The 13,688-nt window shown below is 41.0% G+C and overlaps 1 protein-coding gene across 1 annotated transcript in view; it reads right to left on the reverse strand.

Annotated features, from left to right (window-relative positions):
* Window positions 1–921: 921 nt before the first annotated feature.
* Window positions 922–13,688, reverse strand: part of gli1 (GLI family zinc finger 1) — a 187,765-nt gene continuing 174,998 nt past the window's right edge. Inside the window, exons 12-13 of the mRNA XM_061886684.1 lie at window positions 10,263–10,578; window positions 922–10,183 (exon numbers count right to left, since the gene is read on the reverse strand). Coding sequence (XP_061742668.1) covers window positions 7,731–10,183; window positions 10,263–10,578 — 2,769 coding nt within the window. The 3' untranslated portion in view covers window positions 922–7,730. The remainder of the gene's footprint in view (window positions 10,184–10,262; window positions 10,579–13,688) is intronic.

Raw genomic sequence — 13,688 nt, forward strand, 5'->3', positions numbered from 1 at the left:
GCATGACGTTCTTCAAAACAGTACGAGGCCGTAGCAACAATCCTGCCATGTAGAGGATCTTTGTCTCGCATTATCACATTGCTTCTATTCTGAAGTAAGACTAAAATAAATACATGTCAAGAGTGTGGAGTTGTGTTTTCTTTTGCGGCCAATAACTTCTTGCCAAAGCAGACACTTGGAGGACATGCTCATGTTGTACTGCCCTCTACTGGAAGGCATAGAGGACATTCTCATGTTGTACTGCCCTCTACTGGAAGACATAGAGGACATTCTCATGTTGTACTGCCCTCTGCTGGAAGCCATAGAGGACATTCTCATGTTGTACTGCCCTCTGTTGGAAGACATAGAGGACATTCTCATCTTGTACTTCCCTCTGCTGGAAGACATAGAGGACATTTTCATGTTGTACTGCCCTCTACTGGAAGACTTACTCAGTGCCCTAGTGGTTAGAGTGTCCGCCCTGAGATCGGTAGGTTTTGAGTTCAAATCCCCGTCCGAGTCATACCAAAGACTATAAAAATGGGACCCAATACCTCCTTGCTTGGCACTCAGCATGAAGGTTTGGAATAGGGGGTTAAATCACCATAAATGATTCCCGGGCGCCGCACCGCTGCTGCCCACTGCTCCCCTCACTTCTCAGGGGGTGATCAAGGGGATGGGTCAAATGCAGAGGGCAAATTTCACCACACCTAGTGTGTGTTACAATCATTGGTACTTTATTTTTAACATTGAGGGCATGCTCATGTTGTACTGCCCTCTGCTGGAAGACATGGAGGACATGCTCATGTTGTACTACCCTCTACTGGAAGACCTGGAGGACATGCTCATGTTGTACTACCCTCTACTGGAGGAGCAGAGTAACACAGGACCTTTACTGATCACGTGACAAGTCATGTGCAGGAAAACACAGTTGAACACTCATTCATTGCAAACAGGACATCTTTATTTGTACTGGTAAAATATTTGTATAAAAATGTAGAAAAAAAAATTGTACACAAAATATAACACTTGGCTTTTGTCTATTAATAGTTACTGGTACTCCTTCTAAAGGTGATGATGGTCTTTTGCCAGCAAAAAAAAAAGGGCTCTGAATGACAAAACAAAACACAACACACGTGCACACACTGACAGATTCATGAAGGAACCAATTATTTGACACATTCTACAAACCAGCATCAACATGATCAAGGTTAGTGCGGCCTACAGTAGAGCGGTGCATTAAGGTGTCTTTGGTAGTTTGCTCGTTTCATTTAACAGGAGGTCCAGCTGCCACGTTTCATGCCTTTTAAAAACGTATCGATGGAAGGTTATTGCCATGTGAATCCTTTGAAAGGGTGCCTTCTTTCCACACAGTGCTCTATGCTCATTGCAGAGTGTAAGTGAGGCGTTTGCAAAGACGTACCTGAATGCACCATGTATTGTCATGCACTGTATATATTCTTATGTTATGTACATATTGTATTGTAGTGTTGGATATAAATGTTTCCTGAGGTTCTAGTGTTCACCCTTGAGAGCTCCTTAGCCACGTTTGGTGCTTCCTTAAATGATTTTTAAGCCTTTTTGACTTTGTTGAATGAATACAGATGGGTTTTTTTAAACACGTTAAAATCGTCTATGTTTTTTAAATTGGTCTAAAAATGACAAAGCCACACACAAAGAAAAAGGTCCCATTGAAAACTACCAAAAATTATATTTTTGATCCAACATTCTCAGCAGGCACAAGACATTGATGCAACATGGTCAAAAGCTTACATACACATAATATCATGGCTGTCTTGAGTTTTCAATCATTTCTTATTTTTTTGTGATAGAGTGATTGGAGCACATACTTGTTAGTCACAAAAAAAACATTCATGAAGTTTGCTTCTTTTATGAATTCATTATGGGTCTACTAAAAATGTGAGCAAATCTGCTGGGTCAAAAGTATACATACTGCAACTGACCAAATAACTTTCCTCCAGAAGGTCTTATCTATGTCCATGTGGTGTCAGATGAAACAACAATTGAGCTGTTTGGCCACAATACCCAGCAATAAGTTTGGTGTAGGCTAGGCTGTCGAACGCTGATTGGTTGAAGACAGTTGAGGTGGTTCCTAAAACGTATCTTTCAAACACAGGACCGCCATTACAGAATTCTACGCCACCTGTTCATTTCACAATTCTTTTGTCGCTCTATTACAACAAAAGTGTGACGATCTGTCACATTCACGTCAGGACAGGACATCACATGGACAAAGATAAGACCTCCTGGAAGAAAGGTCTGTGGTTAGATGAAACAAAAATTTAACTGTTTGGCCACAATACCCAGTAATATGTTTGGAGGAGAAAATGTGAAGTCTTTAATCCCAGGAACACCAATCCTACAGTCAAGCATGGTGGTGGTTGTATTATGCTCTGGGCGTCTTTTGCTGCCAATGGAACCGGTGCTTTACAGAGAGTAAACGGGACAATGTCGTATTTTTCGGACTATAAGTCGCATTTTTTTTCATAGTTTGGCCAGGGGTGTGACTTATACTCACGAGCAACTTACGTGTGAGATTATTAACACATTACCGTAAAATATCAAATAATATTATTTAGTTCATTCACGTAAGAGACTAGACGTATAAGATTTCATGGGATTTAGTGACTAGGAGTGACAGATTGTTTGGTAAACGTATAGCATGTTCTATATGTTATAGTTATTTGAATGACTCTTACCATAATATATTACGTTGACATACCAGGCACCTTCTCAGTTGGTTATTTATGCGTCATATAACGTACACTTATTCAGCCTCTTGTTCACTATTTATTTATTTTAAATTGCCTTTCAAATGACTATTCTTGGTGTTGGGTTTTATCAAATACATTTCCCCAACAAATGCGACTTATACTCCAGTGCGACTTATATATGGTTTTTTTCCTTCTTTATTATGCATTTTCGGCAGGTGCGACTTATACTCCGGAGCGACTTATACTCTGGAAAATACGGTACCTCCAAATTCTTCAGGACAAGCTAAAATCATCAGCCTGGAGGTTGGGTCTTGGGCGCGGTTGGGTGTTCCAACAGGACAATGACCCCAAACACACGTCAAAAGTGGTAAAGGAATGGCTAAATCAGGCTTAAAGGCATGGACAATGCTGAAGAAACAAGTCCATGTCAGAAAAAACAACACATTTAGCTGAACTAAATGCAACACACTTCTTGTCAGGATCCCCAGCAAGAACATCCAGAAGCTGTGAGGATCCTGATGAGAGTGCGGAAACATGACCACATCACACCAACTCTCAAATCCCTTCGCTGGCTTCCTATTCCATTCAGGATTGAATTCAAAATCTCCCTACTAACTCACCAGTGCCTCCATAGAAATGCCCCCCTCTACCTCAAGGAACTGCTCACCCCCAAATCTTCCACACGACACCTCCGCTCCATGCAGGCTAACCTCCTCCAACCTCCACAGACAAAGCTTTGAACAATGGGAGACCGGGCTTTCTGCTCCACTGCTCCCTGACCACCTGAGGGCACCTCAGACTGTGAATGGTTTTAAAAAAGGCTTAAAATCCCATATTTTTAAAAAAAGCCTTTCTATAGACATGCATGCTGGTTGTTGATATTGGGCTGTTTCTAGTTTTATATTTTATTTATTTTTATTATTACAATTTTTTTTTTTACACTGCAGCACTTTGAGGTTGTTTGCTCAACGTAAAGTGCTTTTTACAAATAAAATCTATTATTATTATTATAACTGCACCAATTTTGTCAAGAAGAGTGGTCAAAAATTCAAGCAGAAGCTTGTGGATGGCTACCGAAAGCACCTTATTGCAGTGAAACTTGCCAAGGGACATGTAAGCAAATATTAACATTGCTGACCCAGCATATTTGCTCACATTTTCAGTAGACCCATAGTAAATTCATAAAAGAAGCAAACTTCATGAATGTTTTTTGTGACCAACAAGTATGTGCTCCAATCACTCTATCACCAAAAAATAAGAGTTGTAGAAAGTATTGGAAACTCAAGATAGCCATGACATGATGTACTTTACAAGTGTATGTAAACTTTTGATCGCGACCTTTAAAACTGACTTGACCATGCAAAATAGTTGTATTAGTAAATCTATGATGTCCAATTTGGGATCCACATTGTTGGTTGATAAAATGATCACATTTCAAAGGTCAAATCAACATCATTTACTGACATTGAATAAACGTTGTCAAAAAGCATGTTGTTCCAATGTTGTATTCATGTTGTAGAATATTGGTTGGGAAATAGCCAAAAATTCAATGGTCAAATCAACGTCAGAACCCAATATTGATTAATCATCGTCGATTTTGTTTTAACGTTAAGTTTGAGAACCTAATTCAACAATGTCTCAATGTTGTTTTAATGTCTGCTCGTTTGATTGCAATCTTTTGTGTATGAAATTCTGTTGGACTTTTTTTTTTAATTTACTATTTTAGACTGGATTTTTGTCGCTTCAATAGACTCACTCGTTTAAATCTTTAAATAATTTGTTTAAATTATTTGTTTCTGAAAAAGTTGATGTTTATTGGCATTAGGGCCTTTTTAAAAACCAGTAGCAAATACTCCTGCTCCGTTAAAAGGCCTTATGGTAATAATAATTTTGGGGTTGTGGCTCTGGTTGTGGATCTGGTTCTGATTCCTGGGGGTGATGATTCGTTTCAGAATCGATTCTGAAATCAACATGATTCTTGATTCAAAGCGGTTTTCGCAATGTAATCTTTGGTATAATAATTCAAATGAACATTTGGTGACACTTTAGTATGGAGAACATATTCACCATTAATTAGTTGATTATTAACATGCAAATTAGTAACATATTGGCTGTTAATTAGTCATTATTAAGTACTTATTAATGCCTTATTCTGCATGTCCCTAACCCTAACCCTGACCCTATCCCTAAACCTCTAACCCTAACCCTCTAACCCTAACCCTAACCAAATAACTCTAAATTAAGTCTTTGTTACTAACAATATGTCCCCCATACTAAAAGGTTACCGAAACTTAAAAAAAAAGCTCTTTTTGGTTGCAAAGGGGTTATCTGAAAACATATTTTAAAGAAATGAAATAAAAATACACTTTTGAAAACTATGAATCGATTTAAAATCAGGATGAATTGCAACTCCAATGTAAATCGATTTTTGTTGTTGTTGAGGCCTGATAACACTAATAATAATTAACAAGTAAGTAATTAGTGCTTTTCCCAGTGAGAAACAGTCACAGCAGCCTTTATGAACAATCTAAAATATATCTAGTATTTGATATGCACATGTTATATTTGAGGCTGAACATAAATGTATGAATAAATCATTTTAACAGCAGTTTTGGGGGAAACTGACATGTTTTTAATACATTTCCCCCCCACATTTTATGAAAAATAACATTAAAAAACAATACTGATCACAACCTATTTCAGAGTGTATACTGTAATAATAATACTAACAATAATAGTCCTTGAAGTTTACTGACATGGTTTGGGGGGATTTTTCAATAAAACAAATTATTCTATGTCAAGCTGAAATAGTTTATATTGGAAAGAGATATTAATGCATATTTTTTTTTTTTTTTTTACAGTAGTTCTTGGCAGTCGACAGTTACTCTCTTTGGGGACAAGAGACTGAGGATATTTAGGACCTTTCAAGAGTTTAAATGTGTGATTTGTGCAAACATAATATAGGTACCTTTTAATTTGTCATTGAAATACAAGCAGTGTTCTGTTTTGGGGCTGATAAGACAGTACAGGATCAGTTGCTGGCAACCTTTTTCTTAGACCTCATCCCATTTTCATTTAAAAAATGGATGGATGGATAGTTTGTCAGAATTGTTGATAAAGGAAACACTGTACCAACAGTGAAACTTGTATTGCAATAACGTTATCCTGCTGCAGAGGGCGTAGTTGCACATAGAAATATGGCCTTTCAAAATATTTCTAAACTACAAACAGCTGCAAGTCATTGTATAAAGTACCTGTGTGTGTGTGTGTGTATATGTGTGTGTGTACACTGTGTGGAAATACTACTAGGCCACCCTTGGAGAATGCAGAAGATTATTAGTTAGTAGTAGTACCTACAGTACGTTCTAACCACTTCATCATATTAACACCGCCAAATATCGTAAAGCATCATCACAAGACAAAAGATTTGTCTACCGTCGTATTTTTCATATACACAACATATATACAGTTTCGTGTGTGTCTGTACTGTACAGGCCAAACGTTTGGACACCCCTTCTCATTTCAATGTTTTGCACACTCTCGGCATTCTCTCCATGGGCATTAAGCACACCTGTGCACACCTGCATATCTCAGGTGACTACCTCCTTGAAGCTCATGGAGAGAATTCAGAGTAATCAGAGTAAAGGGGGTGGCTATTCTGAAGAAAGTAGAATATAAAACGTGTTTTCAATTATTTCACCTTTTTTTTTGTTAAGTACATAACTCCACATGTGTTCATTCATAGCTTTGATGTGAAAACCTACAATGTAAATAGTCATGAAAATAAAGAAAACACTTTGAATGAGGAGAAGGTGAGTACAATCTTGTTGGCCTGTACCGTATACATATATATATATATATATATATACATACACATATATATCTATGTATATATATATATATATATATATATATATATATATATATATATATATATATATATATATATATATACTTCCGAGGTTTCTGTGGTTTATCTGTTATACAGTGCTCAATACCGGGGTAGAGCGGGATATATATACGTTAGGTCAGGAAAAAACACAGAGGCTATTTTATCCCGACAAGCCTGTTACACGGGTCTCACCTGCTCAAACAGCCTTGTAGGGATGATGTAGCCTCTGTCTTCTTTTCTATATAAAACCCCCTGACGAGCAGGGAAACCTGCAAAACAGGCTCGTAGGGATGATATAGCCTCTGTGTTTTTTTTCTATATAAAACCCTCTGACGAGCAGGGAAACCTGCAAAACAGGCTTGTAGGGATGATATAGTCTCTGTCTGTCTTTTTTTCTATGCAAAACCCCCTGACGAGCAGGGAAACCTGCAAAACAGGCTTGGAGGGATGATATAGCCTCTGTGTTTTTTTCTATATAAAATCCCCTGACGAGCAGGGAAACCTGCGAAACAGGTTTGTAGGGATGAAATAGCCTCTGTGTTTTTACCTGACCAAACGTGTATATATATATATGTGTGTGTGTGTGTGTGTGTGTGTATGTTTGTGTGTGTATATAAGTATATAATTATTTACACGTATCCTTCTTTTTTCCACTGGAATGCCCCTCTTTTGTGTGGTGGGGTAAATGTTCAGCATATTGTTTACGAACCATTAGGCACCTTTGGTTTGAAAACACGTTTAAAGGCATCTTTGTCCATGTCGTGCTGGACTCTTCTGTCACTTACCCTAACAAGAAGTATGAGTTCCTAAGGCTAAGTTATAAAGGCTCCCCGACTAATAATTCGTCCATTGTCCAGGTCCTTGTTTTGGAGGCAGCAGTCTCAGTAAGGGTGCTTAGACTTTCCTTCCTTCCTTCAGCTTCACTTGGGGACAGAAGAACAAAATTCCTCCAGCGTGTCCGTGGTCTGCCACACCTCCTCCCGGTTAGAATACCTCACCAGGAATGTATCTAACCCTGATGCCTTAGCTTGATGTTTCAACTAATAATCCATGAACGTGAATTGAACCGGACTGGCATGCAATGTACAAAGGACTAGGTTTTTTTTTAATTTTTGATTGTTGGCCTACGACAAAGTGTTCAGATACTTATTCTCCCCAGCCAGTGAGGTCAGCATGGACGTCATGTCGCCCACTGCCATGTTGGACAGGTTGATGGAGGTCTGCGGAGTGGTGAGGCGCGATGACGCCTGGGAGGAAGATCCCGGCTGACCGTGATCAGGGGGGTTGAGCGAGCTGAACGAGGGGGACTCGGCGTCATCAACAATGGAGGTAAAATCTATACGAGCATTGTCCAGGTCCAGGTTTTCTAAAGCGTTAGCGATGGGGCCGGACTCTGAATAGGGAGCCAAGGGAGCGGACTTTGTGCCAGTCGGTAGGTCTAAGGGGGAGCCCATGTTGTGTTGCTGGGGAAGACAAGGTCCATTCTGGGTATTCATGTGGATGTGGCCGGAGTAATAAATGTTGTTATTGGAAGGGGACAATATTTCATGTTGTGGTTGCTGGACTGGAGGCAGCCGGACAACTTTTCTGGGGCTGGAAGTGGTGTGGACAGGACTAAGCTGCTGTGGACTAACCATATAGCCCATTCCTACTTGTGACATGCTATTCTGGCGACTGAGGGGTTTTCGACGTTGAGGGGGCCTTGGGACCACCACTTCCTGACCATAGCAAGAGCCTTGGAGCCCCATCATCTGTTGCTCTTTTGGTGTGGAGGAGCTATGGCCTCGGCTGGGGGCTGGTGGGCTCATGACCAGGCTCTGGTTGGGGTATGAAGCATATGGCAGATTGGAGTAAAGATTCTGGTTTTGATGCTGTGGACTGTGTTGCATCATAGATGCCTGGCCGGCCATGTCCAAGGTATCAGAGAGGGGAGGGGCTTTTATTTCACTGTGCTGCTGTTCTTGTTGCTCCCACAGAAGCGCTTGCTGGGACTCCACATAGTTCCTTACCATCATTTCTTTGACCTGCATCATGGGAGTTTCTGATCGCTGCCCATCAGCAAGAGCAGTGCCAGCGCAACCCAAACTTGAAAAAGTGTTCTGACTCTGTCCTTGAAAGTCACAGCTCATATTGTTGGGGTTTCTCATTACAGCCCGGCTGGTCTGTTGCGAGTAACCTTGCTGGAGAAGGAGCCTCTGCTGTTGAAGTTTAGCACTCTGACATGCATCCCCGCTCCCCATGCCAGGGTGGAACTGTTGCTCAGGCTTGATTGTGAGTTTATGGGTCCCTTCTGGATTGTTATAAAGACCCGTCTGATTGTTCAAGTGGACTTGCTGAGGCTGCATGTTTGTGTCTGAGTACTGCTGGATCGAACTTTGGACCTGATTGTGGCCATCACTCCACTGGCCTGTTTCAACCCCCTGTCCCAAGGGCGGGTAATGGGGGCCTGAAGGGCTTAGCTGGCAGTTGCTCATGCTATACTCAGCCTGCTGAAGAAGCGTACTGGACATCCTCTCTGGGTGAACAGGTCTTGCTTGACTCATTGGATTCCCACCTGCCCTGGTAGGAACCTCCCCTACATGGTTCTGGTAGTGCCCCTTCATGTAATTTTGGTCTGGGCAGCCCAGGGGGTCATGGCTTATAGAAAGCTGGTTTGAAAGAGGTCTTACGCCTCCTCCAAGAGTCTGCTGCTGCTGGTATCCCATGAAGCCCCCATCACCGGTTGGGTTTATGGTGGACCGGTTTCTGGCTTCTAAAGGGGGTAGCTGAGACTCAAAACCTATGGCCTCCATCATTACATTCTCTGTAATGCTTGGTGGTCGAGGTGAATAAATGTGCCGAGAGACGCTGGCGGTGCGGAGATCTTGGTGCTGGAGTGCGTTTCTTCGACCCATCATGGATACATTATTGAGACTGTTGAAACGCTTTGGGGGGGCTTGTGCATCTGCTGCTGATCGCACCGGATCGCTGGCTCTCCGGTTGTTGTTGCCCGGAGCTTGGTGAGGGTAGATAACACCTGTGCCATACTCCGTGTTGGCACTATGTCGACGTGGACCTCCTTGCTGAAGGAAAGGAGGCAGAGGTTGGCCCTGGTAGTCACCCAAGATACCCCCTCTTCTGCCAGGAGTACAAGGCTGCTCCATGCCGGGTAAGGGTGTGGGTGGTGGACCACCAGTCGCTGCAGCATACTTGGCCTTTAGACTGTACTGCTGGGCTGGTGTTAGATTTGATAGACCTGGCAGGGCTCCTCCTCCACCTCCTTGACATGGAGCTCCTATACGACTGGTCTCAGGAGAAAGGGGACCAACCCCACTCTCAACCAATAGGTGGCACCCTCCACTGGCTGCTCCGCCCATCTGGGAGACGTCACTGGAGCGCCGGCTGGACAAGTAAGGCGACACCATTGAGGAACGACGGCTGACCGTGTAGGCGGAGCTCAGGCTGCTGGTCCCACTTCCTCTTCTGTCATTTGCTTTGGCGCTGATTGCAGTCCCACCTCCTATGTCGTGGTTGGACAGCTCCATAACGCGACGATTTGATAGGAGTGGAGAAGGCGCACACATTCCCATCGTATCACCTGAACCGGAAAGCAGACACATTGGTAAACACTTCCCAAACACTTTGAATATAATATACATGTTAGTCCCAGAACATACAAGGTAGCCCAGACAGTTTGTTCGGGAGACATCGGTTGGGAGGATTCGGCCTGCGGATTTGCTTCAGCTTGTCAATCTTCAAGTTCTCCAGCCTCTTCAGGGCCTGAGCAGACATCCCCATTGTTCCTCCTGCGCTTCCCAACCCGTCCCCTCCACTTCCCCCAGCCGTCACTCCGTCCTCGAGGGCTGTGAGATCTTCTAAGCTGCCCGCCGCGTTCAGGTTCATCTCCACCCCACTGTCGTTGTTATTGGTGCTGCCCAGTGGGGAGCGTTCGCTGCTGCAGGATGACTGACCGCCAGGACTTGGCTGGGGTTTCTGAAACAAATCAAGTTGGGATATGAAACTTCTAGTCCAGCCTGATTCTACTCCAGATCCATAAAAGCTCTAATCATAAACTGAGAGTTTATTTAACCTACACCCCAAACAGGGTGGGGCCTCAACTGGAAGCAGGCAATCCGTTATTTTTTAAATCTGAAACCACCAACTACAAACTTATTTAATAGTAATATTAATAATAATAATAGTTTGGAATACATAAGAAAGTGGAAAGGAAACCACATGCTCATTTATTAAATAGTGTGTTGCACAACACAGAATCAATGTTTAGTTATCGTCAAGGAGCAAACTGCTCAGTCTGATGACTTGATGTAAACAAACATTGACAACCAATATTTAAAAGTGCATGATGAAGTATGTACTTCAAATGCAGCTACAGTCACAGCTGTTATTGCTAATGGTTTTTGAGCCCTCCGTTAATTAGAGACCCCGGCGATTATTTGCCTTTGAGGACCACGGGAGACTTGGTGGTTAACTGAATATGGGCGTTTTTACCATTTATGACATTATTTTAGCAATGTGAACAGTTAGTATGCTACTAATAAAATAACATTTCCAATTAGTGGTGAGTATTGCACTGTTTTGACTTGCTTTCACATGACTTTGGCAGTGTTTTTGTTTTTTTTTCGTTGTTACTAGTTGTTGTTAAAGTGTAAAAGGACACCGATTTGTATTTTATTGTCGTAGGTTTTGGGGTTAGTGCGTCTGCCTCACAATACAAAGGTCCTAGGTAACCTGGGTTCAATCCCGGGCTCGGGATTTTTCTGTGTGGAGTTTGCATGTTCTCCCCATGACTGCGTGGGTTCCCTCCGGGTACTCCGGCTTCCTCCCACTTCCAAAGACATGCACCTGGGGATAGGTTGATTGGCAACACTAAATTGGCCCTAGTGAGTGAATGTGAGTGTGAATGTTGTCTGTCAATCTGTGTTGGCCCTGCGATGAGGTGGCGACTTGTCCAGGGTGTAAACCGCCTTCCGCCCGATTGTAGCTGAGATGGGCACCAGCGCCCCCCGCGGCCCCAAAGGAAATAAGCGGTAGAAATGGATGGATGGGTTTTATAAACCAGCTATTTACTTTTGTAGATTATGTAGACTGTATTAACTGGCTAGAGACAAAGTAACCATGTAGACTAGGCGTGCCAAATTGGTTTTCATTGAAGGCTCCAGTGAATAATATACAGTATGAATATTAATGTGTATATATAACACATTTCATGTCATATACAGTGGGGCAAAAAAGTATTTAGTCAGCCACCGATTGTGCAAGTTCTCCCACTTAAAATGATGACAGAGGTCTGTAATTTTCATCATAGGTACACTTCAACTGTGAGAAAAAAAAATCCAGGAATTCACATTTTAGGAATTTTAAAGAATTTATTCGTAAATTATGGCGGAAAATAAGTATTTGGTCAACCATTCAAATCTCTCACTGGTGGAAGGAGGTTTTGGCTCAAAATCGAGTTGAGTTTATACCAAAATGGATACATGGATGATACAGCAGAGGATTGGGATAATGTCATGTGGTCAGATGAAACCAAAATAGAACTTTTTGGTATAAACTCAACTCGTCGTGTTTGGAGGAAGAAGAATACTGAGTTGCATCCCAAGAACACCATACCTACTGTGAAGCATGGGGGTGGAAACATCATGCTTTGGGGCTGTTTTTCTGCTAGGGGGACAGGACGATTGATTCGTGTTAAGGAAAGAATGAATGGGGCCATGTATCGTGAGATTTTGAGCCAAAACCTCCTTCCATCAGTGAGAGCTTTGAATGGTTGACCAAATACTTATTTTCCACCATAATTTACGAATAAATTCTTTAAAATTCCTACAATGTGAATCCCTGGATTTTTTTTTCACATTATGTCTCTCACAGTTGAAGTGTACCTATGATGAAAATTACAGACCTCTGTCATCATTTTAAGTGGGAGAACTTGCACAATCGGTGGCTGACTAAATACTTTTTTGCCTCACTGTATATCATATACTGTATATATAATATGTAAATATTACATATATGTTATATTTATATTGCTACTACTGTACATTTTTAGTCTACTTTAAACCTGCATTATACTTTCCATCCTTTATAACTGAGCTACTTTGTCGAACAATTTCCCTTGTGGATCATTAAAGTTTGCCCAAGTCTAATTCTAAATCTAATGTGTATAATTGTCTATGTATTTGATTATTAAGTCTTTTTTTTATGTAAGCTGTACAAAACCAAATCTTAAAATTGTACTGTGTTATCTTTAGATTGTAGTAGATTGGCAGCTCAGTCGCCACAATTTTACCATAATATTTGCAAGGTTTTTGTTTTTGTTTTTAACAGCATATTAAATTTTAAAAAATACATGGATTTAAATTAAATGGAATGGAAAAAAGTTTTTCTTTTACGTAAAAATTCATGCAAGTTTTTTATACTGTAAAATCTATGGTTGTTGTGTTTTAAAGTGTATTATTGCTATTATTACTATTGAAAGTGGATTTTACTGTAAAATGTGTACATGAACAATTTGTTGCATTAATTGCTTTGAAATCATAAGTCAAGCAGCTATTTACGTATGTATCTTTTTTTTAAACAATAACATTGTTTTGAAATGTATGATGATATAATATTTGGTTTTATTATTAGAGATGATTAAAGTGTAAATATATGTAAATGTATGCAGTGCATTTATTTTTATCATACATTTACTAAAGGGGAACATTATCACCAGACCTATGTAAGCGTCAATATATACCTTGATGTTGCAGAAAAAAGACTATATGTTTTTTAACCGATTTCCGAACTCTAAAAGGGTGAATTTGGGGATTTAAACGCCTTTCAATTGTTCGCTGTCGGAGCGATGACCTTTCAACCGTGACGTTACAATGGGAAGCAATCCACCATTTTGTCAAACACATTATACACACACAAGTCAAATCAGCTCTGTTATTTTCCGTTTTTTCGACTGTTTTTCGTACCTTGCAGACATCATGCCTCGTCGGTGTGTTGTCGGAGGGTGTAACAACTCGATCAGGGACGGATTCAAGTTGACTTACGTGGAATGTGCATCGATTAGCACGGCATGCTAATCGATGCTAAAC

Source organism: Nerophis ophidion, linkage group LG02 (assembly GCF_033978795.1).
Source record: "Nerophis ophidion isolate RoL-2023_Sa linkage group LG02, RoL_Noph_v1.0, whole genome shotgun sequence".
In the NCBI taxonomy this organism is placed as follows: domain Eukaryota; kingdom Metazoa; phylum Chordata; class Actinopteri; order Syngnathiformes; family Syngnathidae; genus Nerophis; species Nerophis ophidion.